The sequence below is a fragment of the Pseudorasbora parva genome, chromosome 9, assembly GCF_024679245.1.
Source record: "Pseudorasbora parva isolate DD20220531a chromosome 9, ASM2467924v1, whole genome shotgun sequence".
NCBI classification, from domain to species: Eukaryota; Metazoa; Chordata; class Actinopteri; order Cypriniformes; family Gobionidae; genus Pseudorasbora; species Pseudorasbora parva.
In genome coordinates, this window is record NC_090180.1 from 23,814,350 (window position 1) to 23,827,018 (window position 12,669).

The following is a 12,669-nucleotide window of genomic DNA, read 5'->3' on the forward strand; positions in this document are numbered from 1 at the left end:
CAGCTATGAGTTCACCGAGATCAGAGGTTCAAATCAATAAATAATTGCCTATTAAAGTATTAACTTTACTTTAGTGCTGCAAGGATAATGCACAGCACCAAGATCTTCTGCCTTATTGGTCTGTCTGTCATCACTAATCAATATATTCGAGATGACCAATCAAATCAAAGTAGGCTTGCAGGCTGTGCACCTGCTTCCATCATGAACAGCCATCCACAATCTCCTCCGCCATCTACACAGAGATTGTCAGTATTTCGTTCTCCATTATTCCACCATTCATCCCGTCTGAAATACTCACCTTCTCGTATACAATTCCTTCTGCTGTTAATAAACTCGTTTTATATAACTCCATTTCTGGTTTTGAGTCTCTGTTCCATAACTGAAGACCAGACCAACACAGTGAAAATGAGTGTTTCGGATTCCAGGAGGTCTTAGAGGTGCTCAAGCACGCACTGTCTGGCACCACTTCCGCATGACCATCACCTCCATTTCTTCACTACCAGTGGGATCCAGTTCCGTGGCCCAACCAGCGCCCTAATTTGGTTTGGAGGAGGATTGTGACGGATTCTTGGCCATGGAGATGCATTTGCAGGTATCCTCTTCCCCTCGTCCCTGCGGCACTGGAACAACTTTGTGGAGAAGCCGTGTTCACAAAGTTGGACCTCTGCAACGCGTTCAACCTCATTCGGACACATGAGGGGGGCGAGTGGAAGACTACATTCGTGACCCCTACAGGACACTATGAGTATCTTATGCCTTATGGATTAGTATACGCCCCCTCCGTGTTCAAGGTGCTCTGGGACTTTCTTCATCAATTCGTGATAGTCTACATAGATGACATCTTGATTTATTCCCTGACAAATTGCAGAGGTCCTTCAACACCTGAGAACACCAGTTGTTCCTGAAAGCTGAGAAGTATTCCTTTCATCAACCCATGGTCCAATTCCTAAGCTACAACATCAGTGGAAATGGCTTCCAAATGGACGAGGGGAAGGTCACTGCACTCGGGTCATGGCCCCTGCTTCTAGCATCAATAATATGTGAGCAGCATGTATATAAAATGTTGTAGTTTTGAGAAAATTATGTTTATGCGTGGTTTGTGAAAAAAAAGTAACTGAAATAAGGCCATAAAACCCATACCTTTGTTCACAAGACTTTTAATAAGTGATCTACTGATCACCTAGGCTAAAATTTTTGCTTCAAGATAAAAAATCACTCTGGCCACTTATTCAAATAAAATGATATACTGATTTTTAAAATTTGTAAGAGGTGTTTTGTGTCAGGAAGGCTTATGTGGGGAGATATTTTTCACACCTCCAGACAAAGACCCCTCCCCTAATCTTAATGGCCCTATATTAGCTGAATGACTGTGAGGGAACTAGAACAAAGAATGTGAAGAGATGAAAAATAATGGCTTTTTGAATTGTTTGCATTTATTTACAACACAACATAACAAATGACAAAAAGGTGGGACAAAAATAAAGTTAAATGGGCAAATGAAGAGGAAGATCCAGAAGATTAGGCACTTCCTAGAAACCTTCTGCCACGGCCACCAGAACTCTTGGAACCAATTTCTAGGCTGGGCTGTGTACGCCCAGAACTCTCTCCATTAGCCTGCCACTAGACTCACCCTCCGATGTCCCATCTGTCGACTATTGGTTCAGAAAGAGTGAGAGGGTCTGGGACAACACAAATCATCATCTTTAGAGAGCAGTGCACAGACAAAGAACCGAGGCGGACGCTCTGAGATCCGAGACACACATCTGAGAAAGTCGTTCCACACGGTCTCTCCCAAAATCAATTCTGGAGGATGGAAAGGTCTTCACTGAGATTTTGCACTCCTAATGCCTTGGTATTCACCTAGAATATATTGTGGACTGGGAGGGCTATGGGCCAGAAGAACGCTCACGGACTGCCAGAGAGGACATCCTAGATCCAACCCTTCTTACCACATTCAATGAATTTCATGATACACCCAAATCGTCCAGCACCTGGGAAGACTACCTTAAGCCGGGTGCACACTGTGCGATTTTGGCCACGATTTGGCCGTCTGAGACAAATTTAGCAAATCCTAAAAGATTCCTCTGATCCTAGGCTAAAATCTGACGTCTTTGGTCGTTAGTTTGACATGTTCACCGGCAGCCGATTAATGAGCGCTGCGATCAAATTTTATCTCAGACGAAATTCTGGCAGTGTCAGAAGATTGGGCACACAATCCTGCAGTGTGACTTCTCCTACGACGAGAGTGAAATATCTCCGCTTTTCAAGACAAACTATGACCAAAACGAGAGCTAGATATTTCTTTGTAGCCGTCATTTCAGTCCCGCGTGTAATGCAGCTCACTGTCACCAAACGTGTCATTCATTGATGATATAAAACTCCGGACGATTTTTCTGCAGTGCAGTCTGACATTAATGCCAACTGAGATCTTACAGTGTGACATGGCTTATATCGGTGATCATGTTCGTACAGTCTGACAAGGGACATTCGCAAAGGATTTTGAAAAATCGCACAGTGTGCAGGACCCATTAGGAGCGGACTGTGGAGGGGGGAGGAGGGTTACTGTTAGAGAGCAGCCAGGTTCCACCATCTCCCAATCACAGCGTTTAATGTCTCCCGAGTTCTAATCACCCGCACCTGCACCTCATCTCCCCATCAGCACTGGCCTATTTGAGATTGATTCTCCATTCATCTACCATTAATTCTGTCTGAAATACTCACCTTCTCGTATATAATTCCTTCTGCTGTTAATAAAAGATTTTTATATTACTCCACTTCTGGTTTTGAGTCTCTGTTCCATAACAGATAGAAATGATTGAGAAATGACGATTGACAAAAGGAATTTGGCAAACTAATAAAATTTGTCTAATTTCTTCATTTGACATGATTCTTGGAATGTAATAATTAGTACTGCCAATGTGAGAGATATTAGACATTAAAGAAGTAGTTTTAATCCTATTAGGCATAAAATAATAATTCACGAGTTTGTGTGCCCATATAATCTTAGTGAAAGTGGTAAACAGATTTGGCTTGCTGTCTGCTTTAGAGGGGCTCGGAGAGGATATTCTACCCGAGCTCCGATTGCCCCCCCTATAATAGGCAAATTGAATGAATAAAATAATGAATGAATGAGTGATTTATATAGCGCTTTCATATGTACTACTGTACACCCAAGCGCTTTACACTCGTGTCAGGGATCTCTCCTCAACCACCACCAGTGTGGTGTACGAAATTGTACAAAAGGAGGAGCAGGGAAGAAGGAGGGATGCTTCAGGAACTAAAAAGGGGAAGAGGTAAGCTGCTGGTTTTATACCTTGGTATTAATTGAAAGATTAGATGGGTGTACTCCTCCCGAAATTACGTTTATTAACTTCACTAGATTTGAACAAATTTAATAAACTTAGTTAGTTAGCTTTAACAGTAGCCTTTAGTAAATTAATGTGTATAAGAAAATGATTCAAATAACATATATATCAGTTGACCCTTAGTTTACTTTCTTCACTGACACAGATGAAAATTAAAAGACTATATCAGTCAAATTCAGATTTAGGAGGGGAAGAAATAGGACAAGGTAAAAATGAAGAGAAAAGGAGTGATGAGGAGAGACAAATGCCCACTGCCCACAAAGGCCCACTGACATTGTTTTAAAGCTATTGTTATCCAATTGTTGTGCCTTCTAACATCTTAAAATGCACATATGTAGATGAGAGAAGTCTTTCTAGAGAAAATCTGAAAAAAATTCCTCAGGGGACCATGCTCCCGAACCCCCTAACTAACTCACATTTGAGACCTTGATTATTATAAAACCCTGTCTACAGCCCTGACCTCATCTGTATTGTCTCACTGGACGAAGACTCTGAACGTTCAAATACTTACTAATGCAGTTGTCCTAGTGTCCTTATCTAAGGGTGTTGGACATTTGTTTGTGCTAGTCCACCAAGATCCAATCGTAATATAGCAATTTTTCCCCCATTGTTACAGTAAGAGAGGGGCCAGCCATAAAACTCAGCCTTGGAATGCGCTGTTCCCTACACTATCAAATGGCAATTCATATCTTTGCCACAATATATGTCGTCATATTGCCCTGCTCTAGTTCACGGTGTGTGTTGTGTGTAGCTCTCAGCTGGTGGAGGTGTTGGAACTGTATCAGGAAGCAGTGCAGAACGCTGAAGGGGTGGACCCTGACCTCCAGACAGGCCTGGGTGTGCTCTTCAACCTCAGCTCAGAGTTTGACAAAGCTGTGGACGCTTTCAACGCCGCACTGTCTGTCCGGCCTGAGGTAATCTAAAAGTCCTATAGTGGCCGTTTTTAAACTTGTTAAAAAATTAATACAGTAATCTGTAATGCATATTAATTTAGTAGTTCCTGCATACAATGTTGAAAATTATGTATTATGATTTTGATATATTATGATGATGCCATTGTGGTGCAAGATTTCTTCTTCAATGCCTGATCAATAATTTACAGTTTAATCATGATTCCCAAATTAATACTGATTTTCTGTTAGTCATTTAGTCAAGCTAGTAGGCTAAGCTGTTACCTTGATAACCAACAGATAACGGAAAGATAAAAGACTACTTTTATTACTACTTTTAGTTTTGCTAATATTATGTCATATGTGATTTGAGTAAGGGATAATCCATGACTAGCTGACTGTGCATTAAACTTTTTCAGTGAAGGGGCAAAGAACGTGACATTAAGCAGAGTGCATTCAAATAGTTTAATGTATTAGAAGCTTGTATTATCCCACTTATACCATGGCCATTTGCCAGCAAGTTAGAGCTGTCATTTATGTTCTAAATATGAATGAAAGAGTTAAAATTATGATTCTTTTAGTCAGTTATGACTTGTTAAGGTTTAACAAACTCTCTACTTTAAATCAGACACATGATAAAGTAGTGAATAAGATTGAATTATAACATTTTAATGAATTAGTCGAGAGAGAGAGAGAGAGAGGGAGAGAGAGGGAGAGAGAGGGAGAGAGTTGAATTACTTCAGAAACAGTGACTTTACAACCTCCTTGCTGAGAATTATGAAACTGTTCGTTTCAGTCTTTGATTCTGATGCACAATAAAACACGAATATGACCGCTTCACACAATGGTTCTGTGTATATTTACACTAACCCCTTAACAATCACTCTTAGCAAAGTAAACAAATGTTTGTTCTCATTACTGTTGTTAATTAAAGCTTACTGTATTATGTAGAGTATTAGAGTATTGTGAGAGAGATTGAGCGAGTGTATAACCTGCATTTAGATATAACATTTTCTTTCAGGTTAGTCCTATGTTCGTAATCAAAATCTGTTTGAATGTCCGCCATGCTTTACACTGACAGCGCTAGTTAAAGCATTTTTCAATTTTGTCTTGCTAGCCTGTTCCTACCAGACTCTTATACATTTTATTTGTACAAAGTGTCTGGCCGCTCTCCATTGACATGCGTTAACTTACTTGAAGATGGCATTCTGTTGAAGTTTAAAACTATTGGATACTACTGCCCAGAGCCAGATGCTCTAGATCTGCCATAACCAGCTAATAACTTTTGGTCTTGACGTATGTCATGCGCAAACTAGCGCACAACATCAACGGCATCATTCTCATCCACTCCCTGTGTTTGCTGATTGGATCGGTCACAATTTGGCCAGATAAAACCAATGGAAATAGTGCAAGCCCGAGTGACGTATTGAAGGAAAATGAAAATTGAGCGGTAGTGTGTAAGGAAGTTGGAGCCAGGCTAGCATCTTGCTCCGTGTTCATAGACATCATATAGATAGACGCCCTATCGAACGCTACTGCCTATTGGCACGGTCGAGCCGTGGAGCTGCCATCTTGCACCGGTCGCCAGCTCCACTCAGTGTAACTTGTTTGCCAGGTGCAGTGAGCTGTCAGTTTAATTAATCATCTCTCACTGAATACCTAACCAATTTTAACACAGGTTTTTTGCTGCAAAGGTCATTAATGTAGCTATGATAAAGGACACATGGTTCAGCGTATTTTAATGTTCTTAACCCATATTCGGATGGTAATTGTTTCTCTTGGGGTCGTAAGGTATTTTTCGGATGCATTTTAAAGATTCAAAGCCTACACTTTAATCACTAAAGTGTACTAAAGTCATTTTAAAAATGAGCCGTTATTTCCGCTCATTTTTAAAATTACTTTTTTTTTAAACAAGACATTTAAATAATTAATAATGTCCTATTATTAAATATGATTTTTAAAATTCTTTTTATTCCAAGCATATGACATTTTTCCAGCAGAAAATAATTTGCCTTACCACGTGTTTCCCAGGTGCGGAGGATCACTCGCTCCTCCACCGGGAATAAATCGGCTTCCGAATAGACTAGTTTTATCACTGAGGTGGCATGCAAATGTATTTTTTACAGATGTCCACATGAGAAACAATTACCGTCTGAATAGGGCTATAGTGGTCTTAACAGTTACATAATATTCTGATATAAAGTGACCAGACGTCCATATACAGTGATTTATAAAACCACACACTATAAATATGATGAAGCAGAAACAGATAGTTGAAGTAAAATATGATCTTTTAATAAATTGAAACAATTTATAATGATTTGTGACATTCTCTCTCTCTCTCTCTCTCTCTCTCTCTCTCTCTCTCTCTCTCTCTCTCTCTCTCTCTCTCTCTCTCTCTCTCTCTCTCTCTCTCTCTCTCTCTCTCTCTCTCACTCACACACACACACACACACACACACACACACACACACTCACAAACACACACACTAAATATATAATATTCTGATAAAGTTCCGGCATCAGCCTTTGTGATTGGGATTGTTCTGTTCGCCTTCATCTGCAACACAACGACAGTTATTATGCCCGGTCAGCAATGCATGTATTAACTTCAGATTGGATTGTGTTGGTACTAATAGGAACTTAACGTTACCAAACGCTAAAAGTAAGTTTGGTGCATCTAACAAGTGCTTTCTAACATCTTTCTGATCTGAATAGTAACTTTTGTTATATGGAAAACACTTGAGTTGAGGGAGATACATAGCTTAGCTAACATTAGCTAGCTACGATTTCAGTATAGTACTATCAAAGATCCTTGCTCCTTCTCAATTATCTGGATTTAAGGACAAAATACAACCAATAGTACGATAGCAATGTTAAATCTTATTTGTGAAAAGTAATCCCGCGAGCCCTACCTGCGATGGTTCGCCGATTAGAACAGGAAAATGCTGCACAGTGCTCTGGCATCTTAACTGCTGCTATGCATGGACTGATTCAAAATGGCCACCGCAAATCTCAGCACCCTGCAGCCAATAGTGCGTCTACCTATATGATGTCTAGATCCGTGTTCACAACAAGTTTCAGTCCTTTCAATATAAAAGTCTTCGCTTCAGACTGTCTCACTCATAAATACATTCTTTGCTGCCATCTAATGGTGTAATAATGTAACTTCTGTTGCTGTTCATGGTCAGGGACTATTTTTTCCAGTGTAATTTAATATTTGTAACCGTTTTACAAAAGCAATAAGGTTCTCGAGGCCAGTGCTGTGTCATGACTAAGCAATATCATCCAACTGCGACCACAAATGGGCATTATCGTGCTGGTAGGGGTTTCTGTTTTTGCAGAGTGAAACGCCCCCTTCTTCTTCTTCGCCTCTTCTGCTGAACTGCTAGATGTCAACATCCCGATTAACATGTTCAACATTCGCCGCTAGCTAGCTTTTCTCAAACAGAAGCTTCAAAATAAGATCCAGCATCTTGCAACATGACATCATGACTTTGCGTAAACATACACATCACTTTCTAAAGCCAAGTGGCGTGTTATCTGTACGTATTTTCAGCTAACCGCGTGTATGTCTACGCTCAAACGAACCATTATGTGTGTGTGTGTGATTCCGCGTGTATTTATACGCCGAAATGAACCATTATGTGTGTGTGTGTATGTGTCCACAATGTAAATGGATTAACTGGAATTAAATTAAATGGAAACTTACTAAATTATGTTTTTTTGAAAATGTAAAAACGCTGAATGTTTCTTGTGATGGGTAGGTTTAGGGATCAGGGTTAGGTAAATCATTATTGTGATTGAGATTCATCGCGATTGGTCAAAGAGACGCTACCAGGAACGCCCAATAGGCGTTCTTGTTTCATGACGGGAACGCCCAAGCCGCAGCTGGACCCTTCTCTGAATAAGTCACGGCTGAAAGGGTTACAGGCCCTCAACTTCACATCATGCTTAACAACACCCTTCAGCTGTGACTTATTCACAATATAGCACAGCCTCTCATTCCTTATTGCTTATATATTGCTTATTGCTTAGTGATTCAGTAGCCAGCTAATTTATTAATTAAAATCAACATTGATAAGAAGTTTCTGTGCTCCTGAATGTTTCTGTGTGCGCAGCATGATATTCAATCTCTGCATGTGAGTGATGTATGTGTGTGCTTAAGGAAAAGCAGCACATTTTTATAGATTGATGATTAAAATGACTTGGAAATACTTGTTCATTAACACGGTGGTGCATCTTAATGCAGACCTTCCAGACAATCAGAATTCAGACAGACCATGGTATAAAATACACTATTTAACATACTTTATGATTAATGAGACAATGTGCTGTTTTCATGTCATTGTACCTGGAAAAAAGTCCTAGTGAGCAAGCTAAATGCATGAAAAAAACAGTGATACTTTACAATTTCAAGGTTTAATTAGTTAACATTAGTTCACGTATAAACTAATAACTAACCATGAGCAATACATTTGTTACTGTATTTGTTAATGCAAGATGCATTATCTAATATTTGTATCTGTTAACGTTAGTTAATAAAAAATAGAGCTGTTCATGGTTTGTTTATGTTAGTTCACAGTGCATTAACTAATGTTAACAAGATTTTAATAAAGTATTAGTAAATGTTGAAATTAACATTAACAAAGATTAATACACACTTTATAAGGGCAGTTCATGATTAGCTCATGTTAATTAATGAACCTTATTGTAAAGTGTTAAACAATATAAAAAAGTAAAACAATATAAAGGATTAATAGATGAGCTACATATGTTATATAAAATTAATACAGAGTTGTTTTACTCTCTTAATTGTTTCTTACTAATAATAGAGTATAATGATATATAATATAACAACAACATTCTTTATAATGCAAAATAAAAATAAATAAAAATCTTTATATTTGTTACTAGCTGGAAAACCCATGTCTTGGCTCGCCCTTCACTCTGCTAATTCCTGTTTTCATAGGATTATCTACTGTGGAATAGGCTCGGGGCCACGCTGGCAAATGGGGATCGCAGTGAGGAGGCCGTGGAGGCCTACACCAGAGCTCTGGAGCTCCAGCCAGGCTTCATTCGCTCAAGATACAACCTCGGCATCAGCTGCATTAACCTGGGGGCACATCGGTAATGAACTGAACCAATGAGCAAGGGTTGATGGGACAGTATGTCTCCTTAGTATGGATACTAAAGCAAGACTAAACAAGCAGATGGCTGGACAAAATAAAGTCTGAAACATTGAATTTCAACGTTTTACTTCTCTCTTTTTTCTTGCAGGGAGGCAGTGAGCAACTTCCTGACAGCTCTGCACCAGCAGAGGAAGAGCAGGAGCCATCAGGTGATGTCCAGCAATATCTGGGCAGCTCTGCGGATCGCCCTCTCACTCATGGACCAGCCAGAACTTTTCCAGGCAGCAAGCGTGGGAGATCTGGACCTCCTAATGAGGGCCTTCAACATGGACATATAAAACTCGGACCTGTGAAATCTATTATTCACTAACAGTAGGCACAACGTTTGGTTCGAGTGAATACGGGATGTCAATTTAATATGCAGAGTGTGCACAGCTATTTTTGTTGTATTTATGGGCAGCCTTTGCTTCATTGAGGCCATTGAAGAGGGCATTTATATTCTATAGAGCACAAATAGAACAGGTAAGTGAAGTTTTTTTGAAACTAGAGGAATACATGACAGAAAGTAAGAGCAAAAGCACTTTTTCTTGATGTTAGTTATATTTCACTATAATATTTTTAAGCTTATCTGAAAACTTTGTATACTTGAGAAAAATGAGCCAAACCTCATTGGGGAATATAGGAGGAATTTTATTTAGTTGATTGATTAAATTTGGATATTAATCTAAAGAGCCTAGCTATCTATCATGGCCAATTCAGATCTCAAGGTTCAACCTGTGTTTTTTATCCGTTCATTTTACAATGTTCATTCAAATCCCTTACCTCAAGGTGGTGCTGTTGTTCCGCTGAAAAGAGTATAGCCTTATAGCCAATCACTTCATCCTCTACCAAATCCAGGGATGGCAACTTGCATTGTGAGGAATGACACTAGGGCTGCATCTGAAATTGCATAAATAATATATTGAATAATACGTTAAATTAATAAGTAATTACTTAATAAGTACTTCTGGAATGTTATCATTTTCATGTGACCTGCTAGGTCAAGTTGCAGCACTTAATTGTCTTTCATAAATCCTCTGTTGTGGCCTCATGGGATAGTTAGGTGTCCATTGAATGAACACTTCAGAATCTTGCAGGATGTGTTAGAGTAATTTTTGCCTGCTCTTTTATGAGTATTCTTTTTTGCACATTCTTGTTTTTCACCTACTATATAACTATAGAAGTATGCTATTTCATTTGCAGCCTAACTGAATTTGACTTTAGGACACAACACCCTCTCTGGGTGATATATTCCCAGGTGTGGCAGGGCGTGTTCCCCAGGCCATCTGTCTTCCAGTGAGCCCCTTTTAATGCTGTGTGCTCTAGGGCATTGTGGATCAGGGCTCGGTGGGGAGCAACTTCAAAGACTCTGCATGAAAGGTCACCGCAAAAGCAGTATCATGTTGAAAGTGAGCGAGATCATTTAAGACTGTTAGCCCAAACGTTTAAAGGGAGAAATTAAAGTCACAAAATCTATGTACAACAACATCTTGGTCATACAGTTGAGTCATTCGGCGGGGTACATTTGTTGTGCATTTCATGAGACTGAAAAATCCCTTTATCGTGCATATACATATAACAATTTATAGTTAAGAAGCCATTTGCTAGAACATTATGATTTCAGCTCCTTTGTATAGTATTAGGCTGGATATTTTCTTTAAAGAAATAACTATGCAAACCAGCATTGCTATTTTAATTTATTTATTTATTGTGCTAAATTTACCAAAAATCTTAGTGGGTGTCCTTATTCAGATTTGTCTTTATAATTTTGACACTATGCATTATTAGTTATAGACAGAGTAACAGGAGTGGGTTGAGATGATTGAAGGGCACTGAATGAGACACATTGTTTAAAGAGACAAATAACATTAATAACCTTAATAATGTTGTTTGGGCAAAGACAGATTAAACTGCTTCATTAGATGCATCTACAATTTAAATATTACAGAAGATTTGGAAAATCTGATGATTGCATGTGATACAAAAAAAAAAAAGATTTTCCTCTCTTCATTGTCCCATATTTTAACTTTAAAGTGAATGTAACTACTATTAATGTACATTTTTGACATTAGCAAAATTCCAACACAGAGCATACTATATATGATAATATTTAAAATCATATGTCATGTATGAGCACAGTATGCGGGCATTAATGACACCTGTCTTGTAGTAAATCACACTAGTTTTGATATGATCAGAGCTGTCATTTAACTATAAATATAATTACTGGCGAAACAATTGTAGAATAGCAGAGGGAAATATATTTAATTTTAATCATGTAAAATAACTATTTCATGGAATGAACAGTCATAAAATGTATGCATGTCTACCCATCAAGTATCATCTTTCAGTCTCACCTACATTAACAGGTAATATAGCCAAGATGCATTTATAACCTATTTATTAAAGCTGTATTTTAGAAGAATTGAAATATGATGTCTCTTTTTTTTTACATTTGAAAACTAAGTGCACATGGTGGTTTCTGACCTTTAATGATCTAGAAATGGTGTTACCGGAGCACCCCCCACAGGCGCACACAGAACACTGCTTTCCTACAATCTGAAGTAATGCAGTGGTACAAATGTCACCTTTAAATGTGCACTATGTAGTATTTTTGCAGCAAAATATCCAAAAACTACTAGGCCAGTGTTATATATTTTGTTCAGTTGAGTACTTACAATATCCTAAATGTTTCCAACTATTTGTAAATTGTGAGAAAATTGCTATTTTAACCAAGGACCCAGGACATCTGAGCATATCGTCTGAGGGAATCGCCTGTCAATTGTGTCATATCTGCATTACCTTTCCAGAAGTGCTTTACTCTTAGCAGTGTGCAATAAGTGCAGCCACCGAGCGAACGCACAGAGTAACGTCATAGCATCATTTTCAACACACACAAATGTATCTAATATGATAAACAGAGCTGCATTACCTCCTACTCGTGACCGGAAAAGCGGAAATGGTGCCCGGCGACTGTGTCCCATCCCGTCATAATAAAAGTTTTGCTGCACGCAAGGGGTATGTTGTTCATCTCATTAACAATCGCTCCAGTGGCCTTTTTCCACTGGTGTGTGAGGTAAAGACCACATGTCCCAAGATGCTTTGCTCAAACTTGGCGTCATCAAACTACGCCTTTGTTTTGAATAGGCGCCCTCTAGCAGAAGGAAAAGTTGCATAGTGCACCTTTAACCAGTGTTGGGGAAAGTTATTTTTAAAAGTAATGCATTAGGATATTGTGTTACT

At 38.8% G+C, this 12,669-nt stretch overlaps 1 protein-coding gene across 3 annotated transcripts in view; it reads left to right on the forward strand.

Moving 5' to 3' along the window:
* Positions 1-11,845, forward strand: part of pex5lb (peroxisomal biogenesis factor 5-like b) — a 103,084-nt gene extending 91,239 nt beyond the window's left edge. For all 3 annotated transcript variants that reach the window (XM_067454367.1, XM_067454368.1, XM_067454369.1), the window contains 3 exons: positions 4,117-4,279; positions 9,228-9,385; positions 9,536-11,845. In XM_067454367.1, coding sequence (XP_067310468.1) covers positions 4,117-4,279; positions 9,228-9,385; positions 9,536-9,725 — 511 coding nt within the window. In that variant the 3' untranslated portion in view covers positions 9,726-11,845. The remainder of the gene's footprint in view (positions 1-4,116; positions 4,280-9,227; positions 9,386-9,535) is intronic.
* The last annotated feature ends 824 nt before the right edge of the window (positions 11,846-12,669 follow it).